Source organism: Boeremia exigua (assembly GCF_020726555.1).
Source record: "Boeremia exigua strain MPI-SDFR-AT-0100 chromosome Unknown C7974scaffold_15, whole genome shotgun sequence".
NCBI lineage: Eukaryota > Fungi > Ascomycota > Dothideomycetes > Pleosporales > Didymellaceae > Boeremia > Boeremia exigua.
Genome location: NW_025763532.1, coordinates 604,277 through 629,328, shown reverse-complemented (window position 1 = coordinate 629,328; position 25,052 = coordinate 604,277). Strand labels below are relative to the sequence as shown.

The 25,052-nt window shown below is 52.6% G+C and overlaps 8 protein-coding genes across 8 annotated transcripts; 7 read left to right on the top strand and 1 right to left on the bottom strand.

Annotated features, from left to right (window-relative positions):
* Positions 1-194: 194 nt before the first annotated feature.
* C7974DRAFT_369424 (diacylglycerol O-acyltransferase 2A) lies at positions 195-2,190 on the top strand (the record flags this gene model as incomplete). Its single annotated transcript, XM_046139942.1, has 4 exons — positions 195-387; positions 472-602; positions 747-925; positions 979-2,190. The coding sequence occupies 4 exons, from the start codon at positions 195-197 to the stop codon at positions 1,991-1,993; spliced, it is 1,518 nt and encodes a 505-aa protein (XP_045991439.1). The 3' UTR covers positions 1,994-2,190.
* On the bottom strand, positions 2,101-5,096 carry C7974DRAFT_80765 (uncharacterized protein). Its single transcript, XM_046147307.1, has 2 exons — positions 4,854-5,096; positions 2,101-4,801 (listed from the first exon to the last, which is right to left on the bottom strand). Exons 1-2 carry the CDS (start codon positions 4,964-4,966, stop codon positions 2,209-2,211), a joined length of 2,706 nt encoding a protein of 901 aa, XP_045991438.1. The 5' UTR covers positions 4,967-5,096; the 3' UTR covers positions 2,101-2,208.
* Positions 5,048-6,122, top strand: C7974DRAFT_405858 (LSM domain-containing protein). The gene is made up of 6 exons (XM_046143087.1): positions 5,048-5,245; positions 5,295-5,351; positions 5,408-5,446; positions 5,495-5,522; positions 5,575-5,638; positions 5,687-6,122. The coding sequence occupies exons 1-6, from the start codon at positions 5,218-5,220 to the stop codon at positions 5,726-5,728; spliced, it is 258 nt and encodes an 85-aa protein (XP_045991437.1). The 5' UTR covers positions 5,048-5,217; the 3' UTR covers positions 5,729-6,122.
* A 1,970-nt stretch (positions 6,123-8,092) lies between these two features.
* Positions 8,093-10,246, top strand: C7974DRAFT_80575 (uncharacterized protein). The gene is made up of 5 exons (XM_046147306.1): positions 8,093-8,459; positions 8,529-8,729; positions 8,802-8,856; positions 8,905-9,138; positions 9,191-10,246. The coding sequence occupies exons 1-5, from the start codon at positions 8,307-8,309 to the stop codon at positions 10,021-10,023; spliced, it is 1,476 nt and encodes a 491-aa protein (XP_045991436.1). The 5' UTR covers positions 8,093-8,306; the 3' UTR covers positions 10,024-10,246.
* Positions 10,247-11,591: 1,345 nt separating this feature from the next.
* Positions 11,592-12,908, top strand: C7974DRAFT_80538 (uncharacterized protein). Its single transcript, XM_046147305.1, has 2 exons — positions 11,592-12,195; positions 12,286-12,908. Exons 1-2 carry the CDS (start codon positions 11,709-11,711, stop codon positions 12,774-12,776), a joined length of 978 nt encoding a protein of 325 aa, XP_045991435.1. The 5' UTR covers positions 11,592-11,708; the 3' UTR covers positions 12,777-12,908.
* A 131-nt stretch (positions 12,909-13,039) lies between these two features.
* On the top strand, positions 13,040-17,700 carry C7974DRAFT_323074 (uncharacterized protein; the record flags this gene model as incomplete). Its single annotated transcript, XM_046138880.1, has 4 exons — positions 13,040-13,249; positions 13,348-14,253; positions 14,365-15,014; positions 15,270-17,700. 4 exons carry the CDS (start codon positions 13,040-13,042, stop codon positions 17,698-17,700), a joined length of 4,197 nt encoding a protein of 1,398 aa, XP_045991434.1.
* A 1,938-nt stretch (positions 17,701-19,638) lies between these two features.
* C7974DRAFT_80516 (monosaccharide transporter-like protein) lies at positions 19,639-21,854 on the top strand. Its single transcript, XM_046147304.1, has 3 exons — positions 19,639-19,971; positions 20,025-20,844; positions 20,895-21,854. The coding sequence occupies exons 1-3, from the start codon at positions 19,884-19,886 to the stop codon at positions 21,673-21,675; spliced, it is 1,689 nt and encodes a 562-aa protein (XP_045991433.1). The 5' UTR covers positions 19,639-19,883; the 3' UTR covers positions 21,676-21,854.
* A 1,043-nt stretch (positions 21,855-22,897) lies between these two features.
* Positions 22,898-24,497, top strand: C7974DRAFT_405841 (peptidase M50B-like-domain-containing protein). Its single transcript, XM_046143086.1, has 3 exons — positions 22,898-23,352; positions 23,410-23,772; positions 23,831-24,497. Exons 1-3 carry the CDS (start codon positions 23,134-23,136, stop codon positions 24,080-24,082), a joined length of 834 nt encoding a protein of 277 aa, XP_045991432.1. The 5' UTR covers positions 22,898-23,133; the 3' UTR covers positions 24,083-24,497.
* Positions 24,498-25,052: the final 555 nt, after the last annotated feature.

Here is a 25,052-nt window from a genome sequence, read left to right as displayed (position 1 = left end):
GCGAAGCAACGTCACCACAAGTGGAATTGACTTTTGTTGTGACAGTAGCGTCGTACGCTGCTTCCGTTCTCTCCGGTGGAGCCACTGCCCTACGTCAGATGGTGCAGCTTTAATCGGTGCATCGTCCAACAAAACCACACTGCATGGCTCTTTGGGTCAACTACCGTCCAGATACCGCCAGCTCGTCCGCCGATATGTCGCTAAACCCAGAGCCTGCTGCTCCTGAGGAGCGCGACGCTCAGCACTTGCCGCCCAAGTCATTCGCCGACGCTGCCCAAGAAGCGCTCGAGCCTCGATCACATGCGAACGGTGCTGATGGCGCTGCTAACGGCACAGCTCAACATCACGACAATGTGAAGACAGCCGAACCCAAGGCCAATGGTGTTGGTGTCCTTCGAATAGTCAACACCAATGGGCACCAGGATGACGACAAGAAGTCAGTGACTGCGTCGACCAAGAGTTCATCCAGAGATTCGTCGATCAAGGACAAGGAGTCTTACGAAGGCACTGGCATTGACGAGACACCGAAGAGCCCAAAGGCCAAGACTCACCACAGAAAAGGCTCCCGCAGCTCACTGGGCTCCGTGGGCCGCACATACGGCGTCTCGATAAAGAACGAGCACAAGAGCGCGACCGCCGACGTCAAGAACACAGCATCGGACGCAGCGACTGAGGTCAAAGACAAAGCAGATGATCTAAAGAACAAAGTAAATGGCACACGAGAGGATTCTGCGAATGGAGTAAAGCCAAAGCTGAAGGACGCTTTTCTGCAAGAGAAACCCCGGTTCATCAATGGCGATGTTTTGACTACCGTCAAGCCGTCAAATGAGGCTGGAAGGGACAGCCGCATCGATAAGCCTCTGAAGCGCAGGAACTCAGAGCTCAAGGCCGGTCGACAAGCAGGTGCGGGATGGGCAAACAGCAAGTACGTTGACCGTCAACCACTCAACTCGACGCCATCACTGACTACCGCGACAGGATAAGATTTGCACCTATGAACGTCCCGCTTCAGCGCCGACTCCAGACCTGCGCTGTGCTCATGCACACGCTGAGTATCGTCGGATCCCTCGCCATTTTCTTCTTCCTCTGCAGCATCCCACTCCTCTGGCCAATTCTACTTCCCTACACCATTTATGTTCTGTTTTCCAATGCAGGCACATCTGGAGAGCTTTCCTTCCGCAGCGAGCGCCTAAGGCGTCTCAAGGTGTGGTCGCTCTTCGCCTCGTACTTTCCCGCTCGGCTGCACCGTTCGCAGGAGCTGGAGCCTACCAGGAAATACATCTTTGGCTATCACCCACACGGGATCATCTCCCATGGCGCCTTTGCTGCCTTCGCTACTGAAGCTCTGGGCTTCTCCCAACTATTTCCTGGTATCACCAACGCGCTGCTGACGCTTGATTCCAACTTCCGCTACCCCATTTACCGCGAGTATGCTCTTCGTCTGGGCATGGCTTCAGTCTCGCGTGACTCTTGCGAGAACATCTTGTCAAAAGGCGGACACAATGGCGAAGGCATGGGTCGCGCCATCACTATTGTTGTTGGCGGTGCCCGTGAGTCTCTCGATGCACGCCCCGGTGTCGTTCGCCTCGTCCTCCGTCGCCGTAAGGGTTTCGTCAAGATGGCTATTCGTACCGGCGCTGACCTTGTGCCTGTCCTCGCTTTTGGCGAGAATGACATTTACGATCAAGTAGACAGCGAGTCACACCCTCTTCTCCATAAGTTCCAGATGCTCGTCAAGAAAGTCATGGGCTTTACCGTCCCGATCTTCCATGCTCGTGGCATCTTCAACTACGATGTCGGCATGATGCCATACCGCAGGCCCATCAATATTGTCGTTGGCAAACCCATCAGAATTGTGCAAGACAAGCATCCTAAACCCGAGTACATGGACGAGGTGCATGAGAAGTACATCGAGGAGCTGATGCGGCTGTGGCACGAACACAAGGACACCTTTGCGAGGCAGAGGACTGGCGAGCTGGAGATCATCGAGTAACAAGTTCAGATTGACGAGCGGAAACTTTTTCACAAGCTGTGTAAGACACAGTCGCGTTATTTTACATTGTTGTAGGACTGTTAGGCCAAATTGGCGAGTGACTATACTTTCGGAACCGGGCTACGAATTCAATTTCAATCCTCATAGGGGAGACTGTCTTAATCTAGTGTAGTAATTACATACCGCATCTGTACTAAAGCTTACACGTCCAACTCTCACCGAGCATCCACCTTCTCCGCTAACCCTCTCCACTTCCCCTTCCTCAAGGCCTCAGGCATAGCCATCAACACCTCCCTTACTTCTCCTTTATCGTACTCCATTCTCTCAAGCGTGATCGCCTGCAGGACATAGCTCCCCACTGTGCTGCCCGGGAGCGGCGGATCACGCAAATGCCGAGCGATTTCGTCCACAGAGAGTCTCTGATGACGCCACATGTTGTACGCACGCAAGTGTGGGATCGTGGCTCGGATATGGGAGGGCACGCGGGAGGAGGGAGACGGGATTGTAGAAGCGAGATAGGAATGCGCCCAGGATGTTGCGCGGTCGAACTCTGGCGTGTGGAGTGATGGTTCGGCTGGCGCAGATGGAGGGAGTGGGAGCTGTGCTGGAGTGTGGAGGTACTCGATGACTTCGGGGTCGTTGAGTAAGTCAAGGAGGTCTTGCTCATCAGAGGCGGAGGAAGAGGAAGCGGTATCCTCGGGTGAGTCGTCCTCGCTCTTTGGTTCCAGGAGGGCCTGTGTCGCTTCAGGCGCAACACTGCTCTGGGCCAAAGCACCCGGAGCTTCTGGAGGTGTGGGGGCTTCGGTCGTGGCATTCATTCTCGTGGCATCTTGCAATCTACCGTCGCTATCGATGTCTAGGTTCTGGAGAGCTTCATCAAGCTCTGAGTCGTCAAATTCACTTGTCGTCTCGCTGGCTTTCGGTGTTTCTGCAAGCTCAAGATTCCCGTGGGGCCTCTCGTTCCCAAAGTCTTCTGAAATGTCAACAAGATCCTCATCAGATGAACCAGAGGGGTCTTCGCTGGTGGAGAGTCTTGGAAGAGTCGGGTAAGCTGGATCAGGTCCTTTTAGCCAGGTCACGTTGATACGGCCAACTCGCCTCTGAGTCGCGTTGTCTGGCGTTAAAGTCTCTTCACTGCCTAGCAGTGACGCTGGATTCGGAATATCATCATCACCACTCTGGTCCGTGGACTCAACGCTTCCTTCGGAGGACACTGAGACTTCACCTTCGAGTTGATGGCTATCCAGTAAGTCTTCCTGGGCTGTTTCGTAACCGTCAGTGTCTTGTGAAAGCTTTGACTCCTCTTGGCTCTCTTCTCTCAGCTCCTCTTTCTGATCTGCTAGAGCCGGAGATTCGTCTGCAGCATCATTTTCAGATACATCGGTCTTCGTAACAGCTGTGCGCTTCTTGCGTCGCTTGCTGCCGGGTTTCGGTTTCGAGTCATAATCACATACCAGAGGTCGAGGTGGAGTAGGCTTCAACTGCTTTCGCTTTTCTTCAAGGGTATCGTATAAGCGAAACCCGGCATATGCGTCAGCAGCAGCGTAATGTATCTGCTGAGGATTCAACGGCAAACTCCAGTCGCTGGAGCGGACATTAGAGGTATCGTCTGGATCATCGACAAGTAGTCCGCCTTTGTACAGTGGTAGTTGCAGGTGTTGCTGGACTTGCGAAGCAAGGCTTACAAGCTTGTTTGTAACTTTCGTTGGATCAGTCGCCGAAAATTGTACTAGATTGTGCAATCGACTGAGCTCAAAGACCCCTTGAGCTTCGACTTCAAGATATTTCATAACACGACTGAAGTCTCCTTTGATAGCAACCCCAACCTTGTATATCTCTGGAGACTCGAGAATAGCCTTCAATGTTGGGGGCATCAGTTGCGCAGCCGTATTTCCCGGGAACAATGCAATGTGGAAGAGGGCAATACGATTCTCGCAAGCGAGTTGGACAAGAGACACGTTCTTTTTGATCGATAAAGGGTGTGAGAACGGTTTCCACTCAATGTCAAACCCAACAACCTTCTCGCCAATGAAGTGCTGGGCAACTCGCTCTGCCACCGCTTTGGTCCTGCAGTAATGCACAAGTATTTTTTTGCAATCTGGTCCACGGTAGAGGTTGCTGCTCCAGAAACTTGTTTTGGTGTTCTCAGGGGCAGCCATTGCAGCTCGTAGGACGTTTTCAGGTATCTGGAACTCAAGAGGTGTGTGCACCTCTGTTGCCTTCTCTACAGCATCATCAGCTTCAGTGTCGTCCCTTTCTGATTGGCTACCGCTCTCATCAGCAGAGCTTGACAGGAAGTCAGTGTCAGTGACATCTTCCATTGTACTGCACTCGGGAGACGCCATGGTGTTTTCATCATCGCTGCCGACGCTATGAGTGCCGATGAATGAGGGTGAAGCTACGTTCGTTGTAAGATCTTCTGGCGACGAGCTATGGTCAGTTGCATAGTCCGCTCGAACATGATAAGGCTGCGCAGTCGACTTTTCTACGCACGTGCCCTTCTGTTTAGACAACGCTGTATTGCCGAGGTCTTCCAAATGCTGTGTCGGCTGTGGAAGATGTGGCACCGCCTCCCCATGATCGTTAGTCTGTCTTGCAATGCCTGACCCTACTGCTACAACATTTCCCTCTGTGTTCGAGTCTGCCTGCTTTGTACTAAAGGCGCGACCGGAGAAGGTAATAGGTCGTCCACGCTTCCATCGACAATCCTTTATATGCGATGAAGCCTGAGAAGGCAGAAAGGCGGGTTGATAGGCACGTTGGAGGTCTGTTCGTAGAGCAACGAAGCTCAGGGATGCCCGGTTGAGGCTACAATAGCATCAGTAAAGCTAATGGGTATGAGCGACGGCGTCTACAATACCTCTGACTTGCATGGACCGTGTTGGGTGGCGTATTGGGCGCTGCCATTTTATCGCAAGCGCGTCGACGTACGTGCAACGCGCCCTGAAGAGACACACGCTGTCTGAAGAGCATAACCCTCCATTGTAGTGCTCCTGCTAGGCACCAAGGTAGTTACAGATAAACTGTGCAGCGTCTGCCTTGCGCCACGCCGCTGGCGGCTCGAGGTTCACGACGAGTGGAGATGTTGGCTAGCGCGCCTTCCCGTTGGCTCGAGCGCCAAGCATCAATTGATTCCAACAACTGCTTCGCCTCTGTCTAAACCGCCGACACAACAGGGGACCAGAAACTACCGTAGAAAACCATCGGACATCTCAATCGCCGCAATGTCGCTCGAAAACTTGCTGCCTCTTGGTAGGCGCCAGCCAGGTTCGCCCGTAGGAACCCCACTAAACTCTCACAGAACTCATCGACAAGTGCGTTGGTTCGCAAATATGGGTGATCATGAACGGCGGAAAAGGTATCATAAGGCGCTTGCTTACAACCATATGAAGACCGATTACTAAGTTAGCATAGAATTCACGGGGAAGTTGGTGGGATTCGACGACTACGTCAGTAAGTAGAGAAACCGCGAAATTCAAAACCCGACTGACCAAATTGCAGATATGGTTCTGGAAGATGTTACTGAAATGTATGTTCGAGCAAGCACACCCAATACGGCCCAATATTGATTGAGCAATTAGTGATCCCGCCGAAGGCAACAACAAATTACCGAAGATCCTGCTCAACGGCAACAACATCTGCATGGTACGAGCGTTTCACACGACGTCAAAGACGGTCCTGACATTATCGTAGATGGTTCCTGGAGGTGACGGCCAGACGGTCCTTGAGGATTAGACTGTCTGGAAACAATGTCCTCAACATAAGAAGTCTCAAGCCCAGCGTTTGTATCGCATGTTGCTCTGCATAAGTAGCATTTATGATCTTAAAGCAAAGTCACTTGCAGATTGCATCTAATGTGGGTGAAGTGGATCAACATCGTGTAGTTGACACGCATGGCACCACATTGAGAAAAAGGTTCCAACAAGCTGAAGTCTTGCCGGATGCACGGTCGAAGACACGTCTTTCAGGGATATTCCTAAGCAAATGAGGCCACAACGGATAGCCAGACTCAGAGTCAGGCTTGTCCAAGAAACTAAAACAATAGACGTGACTCGGTAATGAATCCCGCTCCAATAAGCTTTTCGAGACACGCAGCAGGTGACTTATGGCCATTATAACTCTGAAAGTGATTGTGGTGAAGCCTCACGAAGTCGTGAACTGCGATGAATGTCGGACGATTGCAGACGCTTAGCACGTTGTTGGGCGTGAACTTGCCTCAGGAACTTATGGTACGATGTGCCTAGTTCCCTGGATACTAGCACTAATTCGATCTGTCAAGATTTGGTCTTTGGCACCGTAACCACACCGGGGAGACATCCGCAAAACACGTGTGTGAGTGCAGCTAACATCGATCCTAGTTCAGCAGATCTCCATCATGCTCACATCGAAGATCTCCGATTTCGATGCCAATCTAGCCGATCTTGTCCATCCATTGACGGTGCAGCTTCATGTCCGCATCACAGGCTGACACGGAGAACTCGTAAGGTCTTCACAGGTGCATCATGCCGTGGCTGCTAATGTGCAGCATCGCAAGGACTGACAAAAGTGGACTCTGTCTTTACTTTCGAAAGTTGATGCCACCTGTCTTAGCGTCCAAAGTCGGCCTCACTTTCGCACATACACACGGAATTGACTTACCCGACAGACAATCAAGGGGATTTCTTCCGTAGTCATCCTGCACCATGGCGTTCATACCAGCTTGTCGGTGATATCTTACAGGGTAGCAAAGGGCGTCATCTGAGCCCGCTCATGAACAGCAAGATCGGAAGTGTTGCTCTTCAGTTGCACTCGCTGCTCGCGGCCCACCAGTGGAGCAGCATGTTGGTGAGCGTCCGGGCCCGTCGTAGAATGAGTCGTGATCGAAGATCTGGTCAGACTAGGGTCTTACTAAGAAGAGGTACGCCCACAACGACGTCAACGGTGTGTGCCAGTGTATGGGTGGCCTTCCAGCCAATGACGAGGGTCCCTGGCGCGCAGATAGAGGTCCATTTGCATGCAGGCCGAGGCGGTATGCGCCCGTGTGGAGGACTGCAGTGCTGCTGAGCTTAGGATGCAATAGCATCAAGACAATGCGGACGTCATTGCAGGCTAACTGCGGATCAGCAGCCAGGCGCTCGACCCCAGGCCCCTCGCGATCGCGATGCAGTTCTGTGCGGTCATGCACACGTTGGATGTTGCAGCAGTCCCTAGGCTCGTTGCGGCCGTGGCGCGAGTGCAGGCCGGTCCTGCATTGCCGTATTTCGCCAACGGCCGATCGCATCGGCTCTGGCGATGTTGCCAGCATTTCAGCGTCTGCTCGCGTTTCTCCCACACTGCCTGCAGTCTTCGAGCCACTCACAGTGAGGTTCGTCGTCCCGCGCCCTGCGCATTTCGGTTCGTGCTCCTCTGCCTTGGCCAGAAAAACGCCGTCGCCCGCCGACAACCCACGCTTGCACCTCTGACCTCACGGGCTGGTGGCTCAAAACTCTGCTCTCCTGTTCCCAACATGACCATCATCACCACCGCGCAATCCTGACCCAACACTTGATTCTTGTCTCTGCCGCAGCTCCGCCATGCGCACGCCCAGCCCTGCATCCTAGCCGTTGCCCGCCCTCTTGGATCCCACTGTACTCGTCTTGCTCCGCGCCGGCCTGCTCGCATGCTGAGGTCTTTGTGCACGACCGGTCTATTCGTGCCTGCACACCCCTTCGACGCGCGACAGATGCCCGCCCGTCCCCTGACTCTTGTCGGCCGCTACTGTCCTGGCCGCGCCAACCCTAAAGCCAGCATTATTCCATGACGGCTGTCCAACTATCGCCTCTCGTCTGTACCACAGTATAATTACAGAGTTCGAGCTCTTGGAGGTCCCACCTTCCCCGAGTCCAAACTGTGCACACCCACTCATGAGCACGCACTAGTCGCCGCTCAGCACTTACTCTTCTTGCGCCTCCGCGCCCTGCAACACTTAACCCTACCTAGTTTTTCGTTACGAAACGTCAGTACCAACGCTACTGCTACTCTCCGCACCAATCACCGGCCGCGACCAGAAATTGACCATTTCCTATTCTGAATCTCTGCCTGTAAACTATTCTCATCTACACACCTCTACTCTTCTCCCTCCTGCACATCCTGATCCTGCCGCCTTTGGCCACTGGGGGCTTAATACCAAAAGGCACATTCCCGCTCCGTCCACCGTCTCGGGTGGGTTAGGATCGGCTCCTAGCAGCGCTCAAGTTCACCCTTATCGATACCGTCACATCCATACATACCACAACGCGGCTCCAATAGCGTTACCTCGACACCACCCAGACACTACCCGTCTGTGTCCTTCTACATGAGCAGCGAGCTGAAAGAACGCCTGGCGCGATTGGGTCTTGCCCAGTACTCTGAGGTGTTCGTTACCGAGGGCTTCGACACTTGGGAAACCGTTCTCGACATCACAGAGTCCGATCTGAGCCACCTTAGCGTCAAACTTGGGCATCGAAGGGTACGTCATACCCCCTCTTCTGGACCTGCACATTTGCTCGAAGCATGCCTCGATTAATACCTAATTTAGAAACTCCAACGGGCCATCGCCGAGTCAAGAGGGCAGTCGTCGTTTCGTCCGTTGACCATCGCCACTACAAGAGGAGCAAGCGCCGAGGGCTCCTATCGCAGTGACGATTCAGCAACTGAGAGCAAGAGCAAGCAAATCTCAACCGGAGGTGACGGAAATACCGCCACAAGTACGAAGCGGAAATATCGGCGGCATCCGAAGGTTCGTTCACCTTCTGACTAACGATAGTGTCGTGAAGACGCATAATTTTGGGTTTGTTGCTGACCTGAGCAGCCAGACGAGAATGCTCCAGAGCGCCCCCCTTCGGCTTATGTGATCTTCTCCAACCGTAGGGCTCCACCAAATTCTATTGCGACGCATGACTAAAGATGCGCAGAAGTTAGAGAACTCTTAAAGGGGCAAGACCTGTCCTTTACCGAAATCGCGAAGGTCGTCGGTGAACGATGGCAGATTCTACCTGCAGACGAACGCGAGGCCTGCGAGCGTCAAGCCAATAGTGCCAAAGAGAAGTATTACGCAGGACTCGCGGAATACAAGAAGACTATACAATATGAAGCGTATCAAAAGTACTTGGAGGAATTCAGAGCCAAGCACAATGCACCCACCAAAGGTCCGTTTCTCTCTACACTAAAATTTACAGCAATGGATATTGACCTTTTCAGAAGGCAAAAGATCGAAGTTGGAGACGGAGACGAGCACGTCGACCCGAGCCAGTAGTCACGATCAAACCGAACGAGCAGTAAACAGGCGGCTCAGCGCGGCGGTAACCGATCTTCTTCCTGGACAGCACGTACGAGGATCCACTCCTCCCGCTGGACCTGCACGTTATCCAATGGGACCATTGTATCCAGCGAAGCCAACATCACCAGCTTCACATCCTTTGTCTGGGTTCAATTCGCCTCGCAGTACAGAGCTTTACTCACCGGTGGCTGCATCTCCACATTCCAATGCTGTACCCAGAGACGCACCGTTCGAGCCTTCATCCAATTTTCTGTCAAGAGACATAAGAGGAAACCTGGAAAATCCAACAGCTCCGTATCATTCATCTGCATACATGCAGTTGCAGCAGACGCCTACGACCATGTCAACGCCGGTCAACCGTTACGTTTCGCACTATCACAACCCATTAGAATTGCCATCACGACGATCCAACCGAGAGCCTTTATCGCATCTTCCAAGCCTTTCACACGAGGATACGACGTTATCTTCTGAGAGCGGACACAGCAACTATAGCCTTCCACAGGCCACGCAACCAGCAATGATGGATCCCGTTAAATCAATGAGAATGCTTCCGCAGCCCGTGCCCAATATCGGACTGTCACAATCACCATTGGATCGATCGTTGGCCCACCCGCCCGCTGGACCTCCTGCGCATATTCAGTTACCACCGCCAGATTATCGCACCCAGGGATCTTTGGCTGCTCTTGTAAGAGCAGGGGAAATTGCAGCACGGGTAGCAGATGACGAGTCTTTAGATCGGGATGAGTCCCCTTGACATCACGTTAAGCTCAAGACAAATCATGACTCTTGACGAGCACGACTATGCGCAGGCAGTACCGTTCGGCTTGGACGAAATTGCAACGCTCGCCACAACACTAAACTCTCTACATCTGAGTCAGACCCAAGAGTTTATAGGCCACACACGGGTTTTAAGGACCCATTTCAATGATACCCCGCAACATGTGGCCAATATAAAGATGACTGCGCGATATAAGCGCAAAATCGCTGCTCATGAACATTTGTCTCTTCTGGTAGGACGGCTCAGGTTTTCTGTAGTCCTCCTCAACACTTAGCCGGCGTTCTGGGCCATCGAGCCATGCAATCGCGCGTTTGGACGCGCATGGAAAAATCTAGCTGCGTATTTGGCTTTCTTTCAAGCATGCCTGTTATTATGCAGGTTACATGATTACACATAGCGATGGTGGAATGATACAGTAGACATGCAGACCTCCACCATGAAAACTGAGTGCCGTGCCATATTTTCAGCTTTGTGCCAATCAAGTTATGACCGTGGGCAACTCAACATGGGCCCATTGAACGTGATTGAAATTAGCAAAACTCTCAGTGCAGTGTCCGTTCACTCTCTTTCAACGAGATAAGACGCTATGTGAATCCTCTCGGAAGCAGATCAGAAGCGCAACAGCCAGTCCGCATCAACGTTTCAAGCCACAAGCATGGGAGCTTATCTCGATTCGATCTAAGCCGAATCGACAAGCAATCTGCAGCAAATGGATGCGAGGTGCACTCAAGCTTCTCTGCATGGGCCGCAGCAGGTGGGGTAAGCAGCCAATGTGGCCCTGTTGATCATGCCCACAAAGGAACTATACCCCTGGCTCCGCGGGGCAGATCACGGCAGCTCAGTGACTTCTGCATTGCATCGGCATGCGGAAGTGGAGAGCTGCATGCCCCACGCCTACTACGGTAGTAGGTGCGCCGGTGTCTGGAACGTTGGCTCGTGTCAGACGGGAATTACGGGTTGGCCGTTTGCTGCGAAGGGCAATCCGAGAGCGTACAGGTGGCGAATCGTGGTGGGGTAGCTTGTGTGCCCAAAACGTGGCATGGTGATCAGCATTCGGAGTTTCCTAGCATGCAATTGTAAAACTTTGCCATGATCCATGCGCGCTTTGCATGATCGCGCCTTTCGATACGCGCAACTGATCGTCGGCTCTCTCAATCGAAGACATCTGATTGCCAGCAACAACGGAGAATTTGGAAACAAGCCCACATCCTTGAGCCCCCTTGCTGTGCTCGCCACTCCCTGTTCGCTCGCAACTGTGGGCTTGGCCGAGATGTCAAGTGCTTTGACTCCAGGTCTTCTTTGTCTGGCGGCTCATGACCAACCTCATGGATGTTCCACGCCCTGTTCCAGATCCTCATCGAAAAATTTGACCTCGATAGTCTTGACGTCGCATGGGCTGAACGGCATGGGTGCAACACGTGCCTCATTGTTCGTTACCCAACACCATATGTAAGTGTTGTTGCGTTATACCCTGCATTATACAGCATCAATGGTGGTGTAAAAGGGCCATGCCTGGAGCACTCTATCTTTAGCCAACGGCGCGATATGCTTGCGTCACGATAGCGCAGTCTAGAAGTCTAGGGTCGTCAAACATCACCCATGCCTGTGTCACCACATCCCCACTTCAGACATCCCAAGACTTCCGCTCCGCCGTCAGCACGATGGTGGGTACTTACCTCAGTCTGCAACGATTGCGTGTGGAGGACGTTCCGCAACACCCTCAATTCGCAGTGCCATCCACCAGTGCACCAGAACTGAAGACATTCCTTGCCACCGTTTTCAAAGAAGCGCTCGAAGAGGATTTCGAGACTGGCTTCTCCGTTGCAGGCAATTGGGCACCCACTGGCAAGAATGTCAAGATCACGGGCGCCGATGGTGGCACCTCTGCCGTGCCCATCTCGGTCGAACAGCGCAAAAAGGGAAAGGGCGAGCACACATGGTTCGCCAGACGATCAAAGCATCTAGAGACTGATATACGACACACGGAGCTAGACAGCCTACTGATGAATGACCACAGCTGGTGGGAATACCAGTACACACCAGATCTGTACGATGGAAATCTACTTCTCGAGTGGGATGCTGGCGCCCTAGAAGAGGCTGCAGCCAGCCTCAAGCAAGAACTGACCATTGGGGAGGTAGAAATGCGCAGTGAGTTGTCCCACCACCATGCTTCTGCGAAGGTATCATGCATTTGCGAGCTTGTGAAGTATGAGCTATGTCTGACCACAGAACACATAGTTGTACAAATGTTTCACATCCTACCGGGACCACTGCAAGACCGCGTCTTCCATGCTCTAGCAATCTCCGGCAAGCAAGAAAGTCAATCAATCAACATGCAGATCCCCATTGATTATGCCTCGTTCAGCAGCGTAGAAACGATACGTGCAAGAAGTCGTCTGGAGCCACAGGGGAACGCTTTCCGCTACAACACCGAAGCCAACCGCGATCAAAGCCGAGAGCCCAAGCCCACTGAAATACAGAAGCAAAGGACGGGGAAGAAAGTTACGGAAGGAGTCTATGCTTCGTTGGAGCGCATCCGTATCATCACAGGCACAGACCCACAGTACACGCAGTGGGACATGATGACGCTGAGCAACGCTGGGGGGGTCGTCAGCTCAGTGCCAGTGGCGATGCAGAAAGGCCAGCTACTGGAAGCTGTAAGTAAGGATGTACAATTCGTGATCGAGGAAGTTGGCAAGCAGAGAGGGGATGGGAAGGGAACGGCCTAGTGGGGCTAAGCGAAGGCGCCGGCAACGCATGCGCAGTCAGCGCGTGGCTCCAACCAGCCCACATCAGGGCGTGAACAGTCGAGCTTCAGCCCTCAGCCTCGTCGCGCATGGATCTGCCGCTTTCCTGTAATTACATTCCAAATATAGCAGATGCCTACTACCCCACAGTTCTTGCTGTGCTCTGTCCTAGATTTTGTCCCTTGCTGTGTCCGCCGCGCTCGTGTCTAGCTGCGACCCTCTAACTCCACGTCAACGTAGACAGCATGCAAAACTACGGCCAGCCTGTGTATGACCGCCCCGGCAGCACAGCGAGCTTCTCAGGGCAGCACGCGCCGCCGGTGCCGCCTTATCAACAACAGCAGCAGCAGCAACAACAACAATGGGGCCAACAACCGCCTCCGCAGCAGCAGCAATCAGGGTACAACCCCAACACATATGGCGCCATGCCAGGCGGCTACGCCCCGGGCTCGCAGGTATGGCACGAGGATGATAGCTTCATTTCCTGAAGTCGCGCTGACAAGTGTCGCAGTACCCCCCACAGACGCAGCCTTCAGATCCATATGCGCCTCAGCCGCACGGCGACGTTCCCCCTCCACCGCCGCCCAAACCTTATGGCTTCGCAGCTGCCGTGCAGCAACAGAATGAGCAAACACCACAGTACGTCCAGAACGCACAGAACTGGCAGCAGCCGCAACAGTCAAATCCAGGCTATACACAGCAAGGAGGTTACCCAGGGTATAACAATGCTGCACCTCCACCACCCTCTACTACACCTGCCGGCTCGTACTTTCCCCCTTCGCAAGGGGGACGCCCGGGCTCGATATACGGCGGGGACCAAATTGGAGTCACGCCATCCCCTGTACTCCAGCGGCCTCCCAGCACTGTGATGAGTCCGAACGAGCAGGCTCCAGCATACATACCACCATCACTGTCGGGGCAAGGTGTACAGGCATACATGCCGTCAAACACAAATCCTATGCCTGGCGTATACGTGCCTCCTCCGCCAGATGTTCCGGCGTGGCAGCAAGCTCAGCATGCACCTTTGCAGGGCGGGAACAAGAGGTTCACATATACCAAACCTACCGTAGACCCTAGTTTCTATGCGCAGGGCTACCAGGGTGTGCAGCAGCAGCAGCAACATCAACAACCACAACCGCCGCCTTTGCCACCGCGGTTCGAGCAGTCAGGACAGCAGCCACACCAACCGTATGTGCAACCTCAACAATACCAGCAGCCTCCACCAATCCACGGCCAGCATCAGCAACAGCAGCAGCAGCAGGCTGCGCAACCTCCTGCGCATTTCGGACAGCTGGGGCAACCTGTTCAGCCTCTCCAACACGCCCAGCCTCCAGTGCCCGAGTCGTACATTCAGCAACAAGCTGCGCAATTGGAGCAGTATGCGCAGACTCACCAGCAGCAGCAGATGCAGAGCCCTGCACAGACGCAACCTCAGTGGCAGGCGCCGGCGCCGGCGCCCGTGCATAACAATTATGCACAAAATTATCAAGATAACAATCAGCCTTCTTTTGGGTATCAGCAGCAGCAGCAGCAGCAGCAACAGCCACAGCAGCAATGGCAACAGCCTCAGCAACCTTCTATGGGACAGCCATATCAAGGAGGGCCCGAGTCGACCACGCAAGCACCAAGACCGCTTGAACGTACTGACACTGCACCGAACTTCGTAAACCAGGCTACTCCGCAGAGCCAATACGTATCCCCTGTTGTTAGTCATCATGCTTCTAGCTTTGCACCAAACCACGCTGCGCGTACCGATTCGGTAAGCTCAATCGCATTAGCTAATCTACAATCCCAACGTGCAGCGACTCGGACAGCTTCACCTAAACCGCCCTCGTTCGTGATTCCCACACCACCTCCGCCTCGGGATGATGCATCGAGATTCAGTGCTCTAGGCACAGGTGGTCCCTCAGATTGGGAGAACTTCGGTGCGGGCGATGAGATTGACGACGAAGCTCTATTCGCGAAAAAACCTGAGCCTGCACAGTTGGATAGCGTGGAGCTACCTGCTCATCAGCCCTCGCCACCATCTACACAGGGCTGGCCGAGTCCAGCCAATCCTCCCTACCATAACAGTCAGCACGATACATACCAGCCGACCCCTCCGACCGCCACAGTCAGTCCTGTACATAGGACACCCTCACCTAGGACACCCCAACAAAACTTCTTTGCAAATGATGCGGTTGTCGCACCACTGGTAGTTTCGCCTAAGCCACTCCAGAAGTATACTGTAGCTCAAGATGCGCAACAAGGTTTTGTGATGGGCGAGGTGCTTTGGGGTGGCAATTCACCAAAACAGCTACACAATGCACCACAACGAGCCCAGCTCGAGGGCCCCGGTGCAGCCCATAGTGGGCCGCAACGGGCTCAGGCACCTGCTGCATTACAGGTATCTCCTATTCAGATACCTCCATCAGATGCGCAAGCGTCGTCGGTGGAGACACCGCGACAGAGACCCGGCACGACGCGCTTCTTCAGCGATGTCGGTCACACCTGGGGTCTGTCACAACAAGATAAGGAGCAACCAAATATGCGGGTTTCCAAGGATGACCTTGATCTTCCTGCCAAGTTGCAAGCAAAAGATGAGGAACTTTGGCGCCTCCGTAGAGAAACCAAAGACGAAATGCAGAAAGTACAGGCTGAGATTGAAGCCGGAAAGGCTGAGTTTCTGGCTGAGATAGCGCGCTTGAAGACTGAAGAGGGGGCAGCCAGAAGTTTAGCAGACGAGCAGAGCATGCAGCTGACGCAGCAGATTGAAGTCATGAAGCTTGCTGCGGAACAAGCAAAGATCGATGCTGATGCGCTAAGAAAGGAAAACGATCTCACTATCGAGAGGATCAAAGAAGACATGGAAGGGAAGGAGGACACGATCAGGGAGCGCGATGCAACCGTTGTAGATCTCCGAAAACAGCTTGACGACCTCCGTCGTCAACTCGAAGAAGAGAAGTCAAGGGAACCACCCGAACCTCCTAAACCTACAGCCCTCGATCTGATACCAGATCTGGATCCCTGGTATGCTGGCTCTCTTGAGCGTTACATCGTCATGCTCCGTGGCGAAGCAAATGAACCGCAGGTGGATGAAAAAATCAAGACGTTCAAGGCCTTCTTAAAGACTGAATCTGCCATTAGAGGCATCGACTACAACGATAGTGTGACGGTTGTCCCAGCGGCCGAGCATGTACATGCTGAAAGTGTACCTGCTGCTGCCGCCGATCCACGAGGCTTGAGTGTCACAGTACCACAGGAATCTCCGGATGACGATGACTACGAGTACAGCCCTGGTGGCCGGCCCTTGCTGAAACGCTCAAAGATTCCAACTGGAGATACGCATGACCCATCCATCCATTCCTCACAGTCTACAGCCATCTTGACTCCTGCAAGCTCGGTCCCAGATGACTCGACCCCTGTGCAAGCTACGGCTGCCGAAGAGCAGGCACAGTCGCTATACAAAGCTTATGTACCACCTCTTATGACAACGGGCGTTGAATCGTCTCTTGCTCAACGAAGAGCAACGGGACATTCTGGACTGCCAAATATAGCCACTCCTGTGGGCCCTGGAAGTAACCATGATGAGATATTCTTCGGACCTCCAGATTCCGGCAGTACTCGAGCAGCTCATCAGCCAGGTGGCAGCAATGGGACGAGTAACATTCCTGTCGTGGCTCCATTGAATCTTACGTCAGGGCGCCCAGTCTCTATGGTAGCACCTCCAAAGGGCAACGCTCTCGACACGCTCAATAGCCTTCTACCTACCCAAATCCGGCCTGTGCAAAAGAATTCTTCCGTTGAGTCGCTTCGAGAGAACGCTGCAGCTATCAAGTCTAAATTGAAAGACACGGAGGAATTGACAACATCCTGGGAGAAATCTGCATCGCTCACGCGCAGAAAAAATGCCGATGCACGTCGCAAGCGCGGAGAAGAAAGCGAATCTCACAATGACGATCTGTTCAATGCAGACGAGATTTCCTATGCCGAGTTGAAAGATCTTGAAGCTGAGTTCAAGGAGGAGGAGAACAAGTTGAAGAATCAGGAAGATCAAGACGAGTGCAAGAGCTACGTGCAAACGGTCTTTGACAAAGTATACCAAGATCTTCAGGCCGACATCACCGCACTCACCGACCTGTATATCGAAGCAGAGACTTTGCTTCAGACTTCAGTGTCTGGACTGAAGAGCCTCGGAGGCGGTGACACAATGACCACTAAAGACTGTCTTGAGCTGCTCATAGACTTGCATAAACAGATCGAAAAGGCCCACGACGAGGTCGTGCAAGCTATTGCCGAGCGAGACAAGCGATACAAGAAGACTGAGATCCAGCCGTTGTACAACGCTGGCAACATGGCGAAGATGAAGGTGGTTGAGAAGCACTTCGAACAAGCCGAGAAACAGGCCATCTACAGAGCGAAGAACGAGAAGGTAGAACGCCTGGGCGACTTGATCAAAGTTGCAGAAGAGGCCGTTGTAGGTGCTGTGAGCATTGAGCAGGGCGAACGTAGCCGCATCGTCGCTGCACTTCGCGACCTGAAAGAGGGCGACAATGCCGATGTTCTGAGCCGGGCCAACGAGTCTCTCAACCTACTTCACGATGCGTCCAACTCGCTCCTCGTCATCTTCCACCGTTTGGAGATCGACTTTAATATAATCGAGGCCGATGCCGATATCGCACAAGCGCGCCTCGACGGCGCACCCGAGTCAAAGGTCCAAGAGATCCAGTCACGCATGAGCGCGAAGGAGACCGAGCTGAAAGACGAGTTCAATCGGCGAAGCACCGTGCTCGACCAAGACCGCGAAGAGTCGGGGAACTTGATCAAGCAACAGGGGGAACCTGCGGAGACTAGTGACGAGCTGGAGAAAGCAAAGAGGCTTAAGGCGGCGCTCGAGGAGGCGAAGAGGAGGAACGGACATGCTTGAGCGTGATGATTCGCATATACCATACTATACCTTCTCACATAGCAGATTTGGAGAAAGCCTTACTGTTCTTAATTGACGGCCGCTCTATAATTAGTAGCATCATTCTTTTGAGCGCAGGATATCTTCATGAGGTGATCGAAAAATGATCTCGTGCTTACTGCGCATCCTCACCCCGATTCTTCGAGCTCCTCCAACTCGTACTTACTCGTGCTATGCTTCGTCGTCTCCACTTATGCAAGGCGCTTCTTGCCCTGCGTATGTACTCGGTACCGCACTGCTCGTTCTTGTCGGGGTCTTTCCGGCTCTTGTCCAGCACGGGAATGATATGTCGTGTGACCGAATGTCTCGCCGTCGGCCTTGGGTCGTCATCGGGTGCCTGCGGAATCGACCTGCATCGGCTTGGCGTGGAGTACCTCTGCTGATGTGCTGATGTCGGGGATGGATTCCCCGCTTTGGGGTAATATGGAGTCGGGGTTTTTGTCGGGTGGTTTTTGCAGGTAGACTGACAGCGTCACGAGGAGACTGGTTGTTGGAATTGACCATATCGCTGGAATTCGACCACTTCGCTGGGATTTGACTATCTTGCCACGGCGGAAAACAGGTCTGTGGTTCCACTCAAGGCGGTGTTTTGATCCGGATGCGGATGTCTTTTTGGCCGAGCATTCGGACCTCAACATTGACGTCATCACACTGGTGGGGACACTGGTGGGGATGAGGGCGAATGTAAACAGGTGACACAATCGAAAGCTGCATTTTGAGCCGCAAGCTATTCACACGGCATTTTGCATCCATAGATATCCTTAATTACAGTAAGGTGAAGTGAAAATTGCGATGTCTGTTCCAAATGATACCATACCAGACTGTTTACATCTCCTTACACGAAATTTACGTTGCATCATAGCGCGATGCTAAGCAACAGCTAGCGGGAGCCTGCGAGCCTGGATTCTAGGGTAGGAGGGGCGTAGAGGTTATATAGCAGACGTGTACTCAAATACAATCGTTTTTTGGTTTTCCGTTTTTCTGTCAGTTTTCCCCATGATCGATGAAAATTGTTGAGGTTGGGGACTCCGCGCCCTCCAGGAAAACCCTCGCCCCTCCATGCAACTCCGCCCTCCACGTGTACTCCAAAGTTTTTTCGCAGCAATTCTCGGGGCCCCGTTTTTTTCTTGTTATTCCTTGTCTTCGATCGCCGGACTTAACAAGGCCTCCGTAGCTAACGGAGCCGGTAGTCCTCGAATCTTGGCACGGATCCTAGATGCCGGAAACAGACCCATGCAGAGCCTCAGAATGAGCTGGAACGGCAGTTAACGGGCACGTTTTGCACGACGTGTGCCTGTCAGCCAGCCAAAATCCTTCGTAAGAGCCGCACGAGTGGGGTTCGCACGAGTCAGTTTTGAGCCGCATTGCGGGATTTAAGAGGCGGAGTGACATTGATGTGGAGATGCGTCGCAGAGCCTCACTAGAAGCTTGGAAATGTTGAGTCTTGCACAGACAGTGGATACAATTGGCCCCATCCACTTTCCTGCACTCCACTCCAACAAGGGGAAGTCCAAGTACGGCAACAATCCGGCATCTCACTAGGTACCAGACACCAGGAGGAAGGTCACACGACACTCCACGGCAGGCCGGCACAACGGTTTCTCTACGGTCGCGGCACGTTGGCAGTTCACTAGTTTGCGGGGATGACCACATCAGTGGCGTGCAGCCAACGCGACTATGAGGTGCTGGAGTAAGCAACGTCGAAGTCAAAGAAGACGCCGCAGATCTTTAGCTTGCGCGTGCAGGTCCCGTGTTGCTGGGGATTGGAGCTCCTCGGTCGGGTCGGATGTTCGTGGTCAGACTTGTCGAATCGCGGCTGCTCTCCCCACAACACGTCTTCTAGCGGTGTCACACATCGGGCTACGCTATGCGCGTTACAGAAGTTTCCGAGATTGCTGTTGGCTGTAGCAGCAGACCAGCCAAGGTTACTGCTGCTTGTGCAGTGACGGTAGTGGCGTCTATGACGTTTTTTCCCCCAAAGCAATCTCTCGGCATAATCTGGGCGTCTGGGCATTACCACATGGTCTGCACGACAATGGTATTCATACTTAACGTCCGCGATGGAAGCCAGTATGATACTTCACTGAAAAGCTCTTAGTTTGCTCTCGAAGCTCCTCAGAAGCCGTGAGCTCAACTTCGCAATCATGGGTCTCGGCAAAACAGCTATCAAGCTGCGCGGTGCAGAGGTCGGTATTGAGGCCATCATGCTAGGAGTTGTCACATCGATAGGTGGTAAGTAGTGATTCAACAATGTCCTCGGCGATGCAGCGCTGATAATATCGTAGGCTTCTTGTTCGGATACGATACTGGCCAGATTTCCAGTATGCTTTTGTTCCCTGACTTCAAGCGACGCTTTGGTCAGTTCCAGGATGCCCAGGGCGAATGGCAGTTCGATGTCGAGATCTCGTCTTTGATTGTGTCCATGATGTCCATTGGTACTCTCTTCGGTGCTCTCCTTGGAGCTTACACTGCCGATTGGTTTGGTCGCCGACGCAGTCTGTCCATCGGGGTTGCCATTTTCGTCGTTGGAAACATCATCCAGATCACAGCTATGACATCTTGGGTCCACCTGATGATGGGTCGTATTGTTGCTGGTGTCGGCGTCGGTATCCTGTCTATCGGAGTTCCGATGTTCCAGAGCGAATGCTGCCCTCGTGAGATTCGAGGAGCAGTCGTTGCATCGTACCAGCTCATGATTACCATCGGTATCCTGATATCGAACATCCTTAATTATGGTGTTCGTGATAGCCCCGGCGATGACAGCGACGCTTCCTGGAGGATTGTCATCGGTCTTGGAATTTTTTTCTCCCTACCCCTCGGCATTGGCATCCTCTTCTCACCTGAGAGTCCTCGCTGGCTCGCTGGCCGCGGTCGGTGGGAGGAAGCGCGCATGTCGCTTGCTCGCCTGCGCGGAAAGAAGGACGACCCTAACGACCAACATGTGAACGATGATTTCAAGGAAATGCAGGAGTCGATCGCAGAGCAATCCAAGGCCGGTCAGGGTACTTGGTTGGAGTGCTTTACTGGTCAGCCGTCCGGAATCCCTCGTCTCGTGTACCGCACTTTCCTCGGCTGTGGGCTACAGTTCTTCCAGCAGTGGACTGGGTAAGTTTCATCACAGCACCCTCAACCTTCGCTTGCTAATGTACCAAAAGTGTAAACTACTTCTTCTACTACGGTGCCACCATTTTCGAGTCTGCCGGTATCGATGACCCCATTCAGACCCAGTTGATTCTTGGAGCTGTGAACGTCGTCATGACAGTTCCTGGTCTCTGGATGATCGAGCGCTTTGGTCGTCGCATGCCTCTGGTCTACGGCGGCCTTTGGCAAGCCTCTTGGCTGCTCATCTTCGCCATCATTGGTATTGTCCGCCCGCCTACAGAGCATACCGACTCCGGCATCGTCATGATTGTCTGCGCTTGCATGTTCATCGCATCTTTCGCGTCCACCTGGGGTCCATTCATTTGGGTCGTCATTGGCGAGACTTTCCCTCTCCGTACCCGTGCTAAGCAGGCTTCGCTCGCCACCGCATTTAATTGGCTTGGCAACTTCATGATTGGTTTCCTGACACCATACGCCAACAGGGGAATTGGGTACGCCTTTGGCTTCGTTTTCTTCGGATGCAACTTTTTCGCCGCAGCCATGGTCTACTTCTTTGTGTTCGAGACTAAGTCCTTGACTCTTGAGAGCGTCAACGACATGTACATGGATACATCTACCAAGGCGATCAGCAGCAAGAGTTGGGTCCCTGTTGGCTACATCAACCGTGATGAGCGCGATGAGTCTTACTGGCATCGTCGCACATCCATCCTTGAGGATCGTGCTGCTGCCGCACATGTACCCAGGTCGGTGGATGAGAAGATTGATGATAAGGACAGCACTCCCCGCAACCAGTCGATGCACCGCGAGACTGTGGGTGACGACAGAGTGGTCTAAGCTTGATGGTCAAGCGGATCAATTTAAACATTTGCAGTTTACTTTTAGCGTTGTATATCTGTACTGACTATGTGTCGCACTCTTAAGAGGCGATATGTATATCACAAATTCATGAAATTGTTCAAATCAAGGCAACATACCCAAACTTAATGTTTATCATCTGTGCACTGACTGATATTGCTGCGTTGAAGTATGGGATCTATAAATCAATAGAAGGCAGTCAATCCATGTCGCTCGTGTTCTGGTAATCCTCTGGGTAGCCTAAAAACTGTGAGCAGTCTTACTCCCCTCATCATATGATATCACTTTGAACGCTTCTTGGCCATCTTGCTAATCAATGGCTATACGTGTCTGGCTTTTAACCTGTTTGTTTCCTTGTGTCAGGTCCACGAATCATGTGGTATTCTGCCTCTGGAAGGGTGATCCAAAAGCTTAGGCGAGTCCTATAGCTATACGCAAGGTTCGCAAGCCCAATGCCTAGGATACAATCTACTGACACGCTCAATACTTTCAAAGAGCCCTCTATGGCTTGGCACATAGTGGGTCTTTCTGTGCTGTCAACATCAGCTTTGTCACACAAATACAAGATAGAGATATCGGATTCAGCTCATCGATCTTCAAGTAAGACAACTTACTCTTGAACCTAACAATACACATGACCGCCCCACTACATCGCACCGTGAGATCGCATAGTACTAGAGCAGTAGCAAATAGAAAGATGTCAACACATGTCTAGCACTCCTCCTATGAGCAATAGCGAGGTCGTTTTGACTCTCGTGAGCAGTGAGGCGCAGATGAGGCGGGTGCCAGAACGCTTCGACATCTGCGCATCTTCCGGCAATATCACCCATTGTATGCAGCCATCGACCGTAGGCTCTTCATGCGGACCACGGTGCATGTGTACCATTATGTGCCCACTCTCCTCGTCGTCACCCGACCTCAGTAGATACGCAGGCGATATGTGCGCACGCTGGAGTTGAAGCCGCGATCGCAGTTGAATTTTATCTCACTATCATACACGATGACTTACTTCGCCATTAAAACATGTAAACCCCTCTCTCTGAACGTTCTGCACAAATCATGCGTGCATGTGGAGCCGTTGCTGACATTCAGACCCCAGGTGAGTGGGAGGAAGGAGGTATGCTAACTAAACGTGATCTTGGCCGCTCAATAAGACATGTGTTGATAAAGAATTTACTTTCTCATTGCACAGTGTCCGGACGGCTCTGGTGTAAGTAAGGTGCCGCGTTCGGATGATCGGCGCAACGCATGCCAACACACAGCCACGTCCAATTTAGCACAAACGTGGCGCACGTACGTCGCAAACACGCGTCAGCTGTCAAAGCACCACAGCCGGTCCCCAACCTCAGTAGAACCCAAACAAAAGACCCATCGCATCTCGCAGACTCGCCCTGAAAACCTCCGTACCCCTCTCTCGTTTGTTTGCTCACAGAAGGCATGCCCGCGATTCCCAATCCATACGGCGTGCTAGCGCGGCGCGCCTTCGTTACAGCCGCCCCGGCGCTGGCCCAGCCACACCTGCACTCGCTCTCGCGGCGTGCTCTGGGTGTGAACCACACGCAAGGCGTGACGCTGGGTGTGCTCGGCGCATACATCGTGATCATCGCGATATTGTGGAACGTACCGTATGTTCGTTGGGTGCTATGGCCGTTCAAAGTACGCCGTTCTTTTCCTTAAGTGCTGAAATGTCACGTGACTAATACACTCTTGCAGATGTTGGTCATTGCTTTCCACGAGTTTGGGCACGCGATCACGGCGTGCTGTACCGGCGGCCGTGTCGAGTCTATCAGTCTCGACCCGCATGAGGGCGGCGTGACGCACATGCGTGGCGGCAAACAATTTCTCACGCTACCGGCAGGGTATCTGGGTTCGAGTCTGATCGGGGCCCTACTGACGTTCTGCGGATTCAATATAGTGGCTAGCAAAGTCGCAAGTATTGTGCTGGGAGTTTGTTTCCTGCTGACGCTGTGGTGGGCGAGGAAAGATTGGTTGACAATCATTACGATCTTGATGGCGGTGGGATTGTTGATTGGGTGTTGGTTCATTCAGCATGCTGAGGCGTTGCGATTCGTGGTTGTAAGTTTTGAGCTCTTTTTAGTGTTGGTGTAATCACCTTGCTGACTTTTTGCAACAGCTCTTCATCGGTGTTATGTCGAGTCTTTACAGTGTGTGGGATATTTGCGACGATCTCATTCTACGGAAGGTCAACTCATCTGATGCCAGCGTCTTTGCGAAGAGGTATGGTGGCTCCTCGCAATGTTGGGGCGTACTATGGTCGATCGTGTCTCTAATTTTGATGGTCTGCGGTATCATTGCAGCACTGGCGGCCTTCCCACAAGACTGGGAACAGCAGCAGAAAGATAGCCAGGGCTTTATTCCAACATAAGAGCGTGGTAAGATAGTGTCTCAATTTCTAGTGCTAGATTCTACAGGGTCCAATCAAACACGTCCTTCGACTCATTCATACACTGCAATCGAGGGAAACGGGAGCAGGACCAACCACTATTCAATTTTACATCATAGTTGCACTCCTGAACATCTATCTATGAGGGAGTTCCATATCCTATCGCCTATCCCAGTATTGAGCATACTCGTACGGGCCCTCAATGTCGCGGCCTGTGCGACAGAACGGACATTCCGTCAAATGGACGTCTTGCACAACTGCATACTTCATGCGTTTGGTGTATGGATTGGCGAGGCATGTCTGCAGCTTGTTAGACCAATGAAGACAAGCCCGGTTAGGTATTGTATGGCCGCAGCTTATGTATTCCTGGGCTCTTCTTGTATTCTCGGGATCGCACATGGTAATTTGATGTTAGGTTCCTGGTAATCTAGACGTTTTTTTTAACAGTAGGTATTGTAGCTTTGCTGAAGTATGCTTCTACAAAGCTCACGGAACGTAGATGATTTATACACCAACAAAGGTCTCTGCAATTGACAGAGGTTATGTGCTCTCATTCTACTTCCGTGACCTGTTGCAGTCGTGTCAGGTTTCGTACCTTCACTGCAGTTATGTCTCCATTCATCGATCAAGACATTGTACTTAGGTGACATCAAAACCCGTCTATGAAACCACGCACAGCCTTGCTTCATTTCTACAATGCAGAACCACAAACCAACAGCACACCCGAAATAGCCGCCCGTTGAACAATGCCGACACAAAATGGATGCAAAAGGAATGGTCGCCATATGACCAGATAACAGCCGCAGATACTTCTTCTTTAACTTCTGCGACTACATAGTGAGACTTTGGAGACGTTGAGATAGAGGAGAGTTACACCTGGTAGTAACAGTACAGTCAGTGCTGATCAAGAAACTTGGCGTGGTAGTTGAATTTCCTGGAGTGCATGGCTACA

What these genes read in the sequence shown, in the direction of transcription:
- C7974DRAFT_80765 (XM_046147307.1), bottom strand. Translation starts at nt 4,966, where the DNA reads ATGCTCTTCAGACAGCGTGTGTCTCTTCAGGGCGCGTTGCACGTACGT. An exon ending in ACGGTCCATGCAAGTCAGAG is followed by an intron (nt 4,802 to 4,853) that starts GTATTGTAGACG and finishes ATGCTATTGTAG; the next exon opens with CCTCAACCGGGCATCCCTGA.
- C7974DRAFT_405858 (XM_046143087.1), top strand. Translation starts at nt 5,218, where the DNA reads ATGTCGCTCGAAAACTTGCTGCCTCTTG. An exon ending in CGAAAACTTGCTGCCTCTTG is followed by an intron (nt 5,246 to 5,294) that starts GTAGGCGCCAGC and finishes AAACTCTCACAG; the next exon opens with AACTCATCGACAAGTGCGTT. An exon ending in GGGATTCGACGACTACGTCA is followed by an intron (nt 5,447 to 5,494) that starts GTAAGTAGAGAA and finishes ACCAAATTGCAG; the next exon opens with ATATGGTTCTGGAAGATGTT.
- C7974DRAFT_80575 (XM_046147306.1), top strand. Translation starts at nt 8,307, where the DNA reads ATGAGCAGCGAGCTGAAAGAACGCCTGGCGCGATTGGGTCTTGCCCAG. An exon ending in TCAAACTTGGGCATCGAAGG is followed by an intron (nt 8,460 to 8,528) that starts GTACGTCATACC and finishes TACCTAATTTAG; the next exon opens with AAACTCCAACGGGCCATCGC. An exon ending in AATATCGGCGGCATCCGAAG is followed by an intron (nt 8,730 to 8,801) that starts GTTCGTTCACCT and finishes TGACCTGAGCAG; the next exon opens with CCAGACGAGAATGCTCCAGA.
- C7974DRAFT_80538 (XM_046147305.1), top strand. Translation starts at nt 11,709, where the DNA reads ATGGTGGGTACTTACCTCAGTCTGCAACGATTGCGTGTGGAGGACGTT. An exon ending in TGGGGAGGTAGAAATGCGCA is followed by an intron (nt 12,196 to 12,285) that starts GTGAGTTGTCCC and finishes CAGAACACATAG; the next exon opens with TTGTACAAATGTTTCACATC.
- C7974DRAFT_80516 (XM_046147304.1), top strand. Translation starts at nt 19,884, where the DNA reads ATGGGTCTCGGCAAAACAGCTATCAAGCTGCGCGGTGCAGAGGTCGGT. An exon ending in AGTTGTCACATCGATAGGTG is followed by an intron (nt 19,972 to 20,024) that starts GTAAGTAGTGAT and finishes ATAATATCGTAG; the next exon opens with GCTTCTTGTTCGGATACGAT. An exon ending in TTCTTCCAGCAGTGGACTGG is followed by an intron (nt 20,845 to 20,894) that starts GTAAGTTTCATC and finishes ATGTACCAAAAG; the next exon opens with TGTAAACTACTTCTTCTACT.
- C7974DRAFT_405841 (XM_046143086.1), top strand. Translation starts at nt 23,134, where the DNA reads ATGCCCGCGATTCCCAATCCATACGGCGTGCTAGCGCGGCGCGCCTTC. An exon ending in GGGTGCTATGGCCGTTCAAA is followed by an intron (nt 23,353 to 23,409) that starts GTACGCCGTTCT and finishes ACACTCTTGCAG; the next exon opens with ATGTTGGTCATTGCTTTCCA. An exon ending in AGGCGTTGCGATTCGTGGTT is followed by an intron (nt 23,773 to 23,830) that starts GTAAGTTTTGAG and finishes TTTTTGCAACAG; the next exon opens with CTCTTCATCGGTGTTATGTC.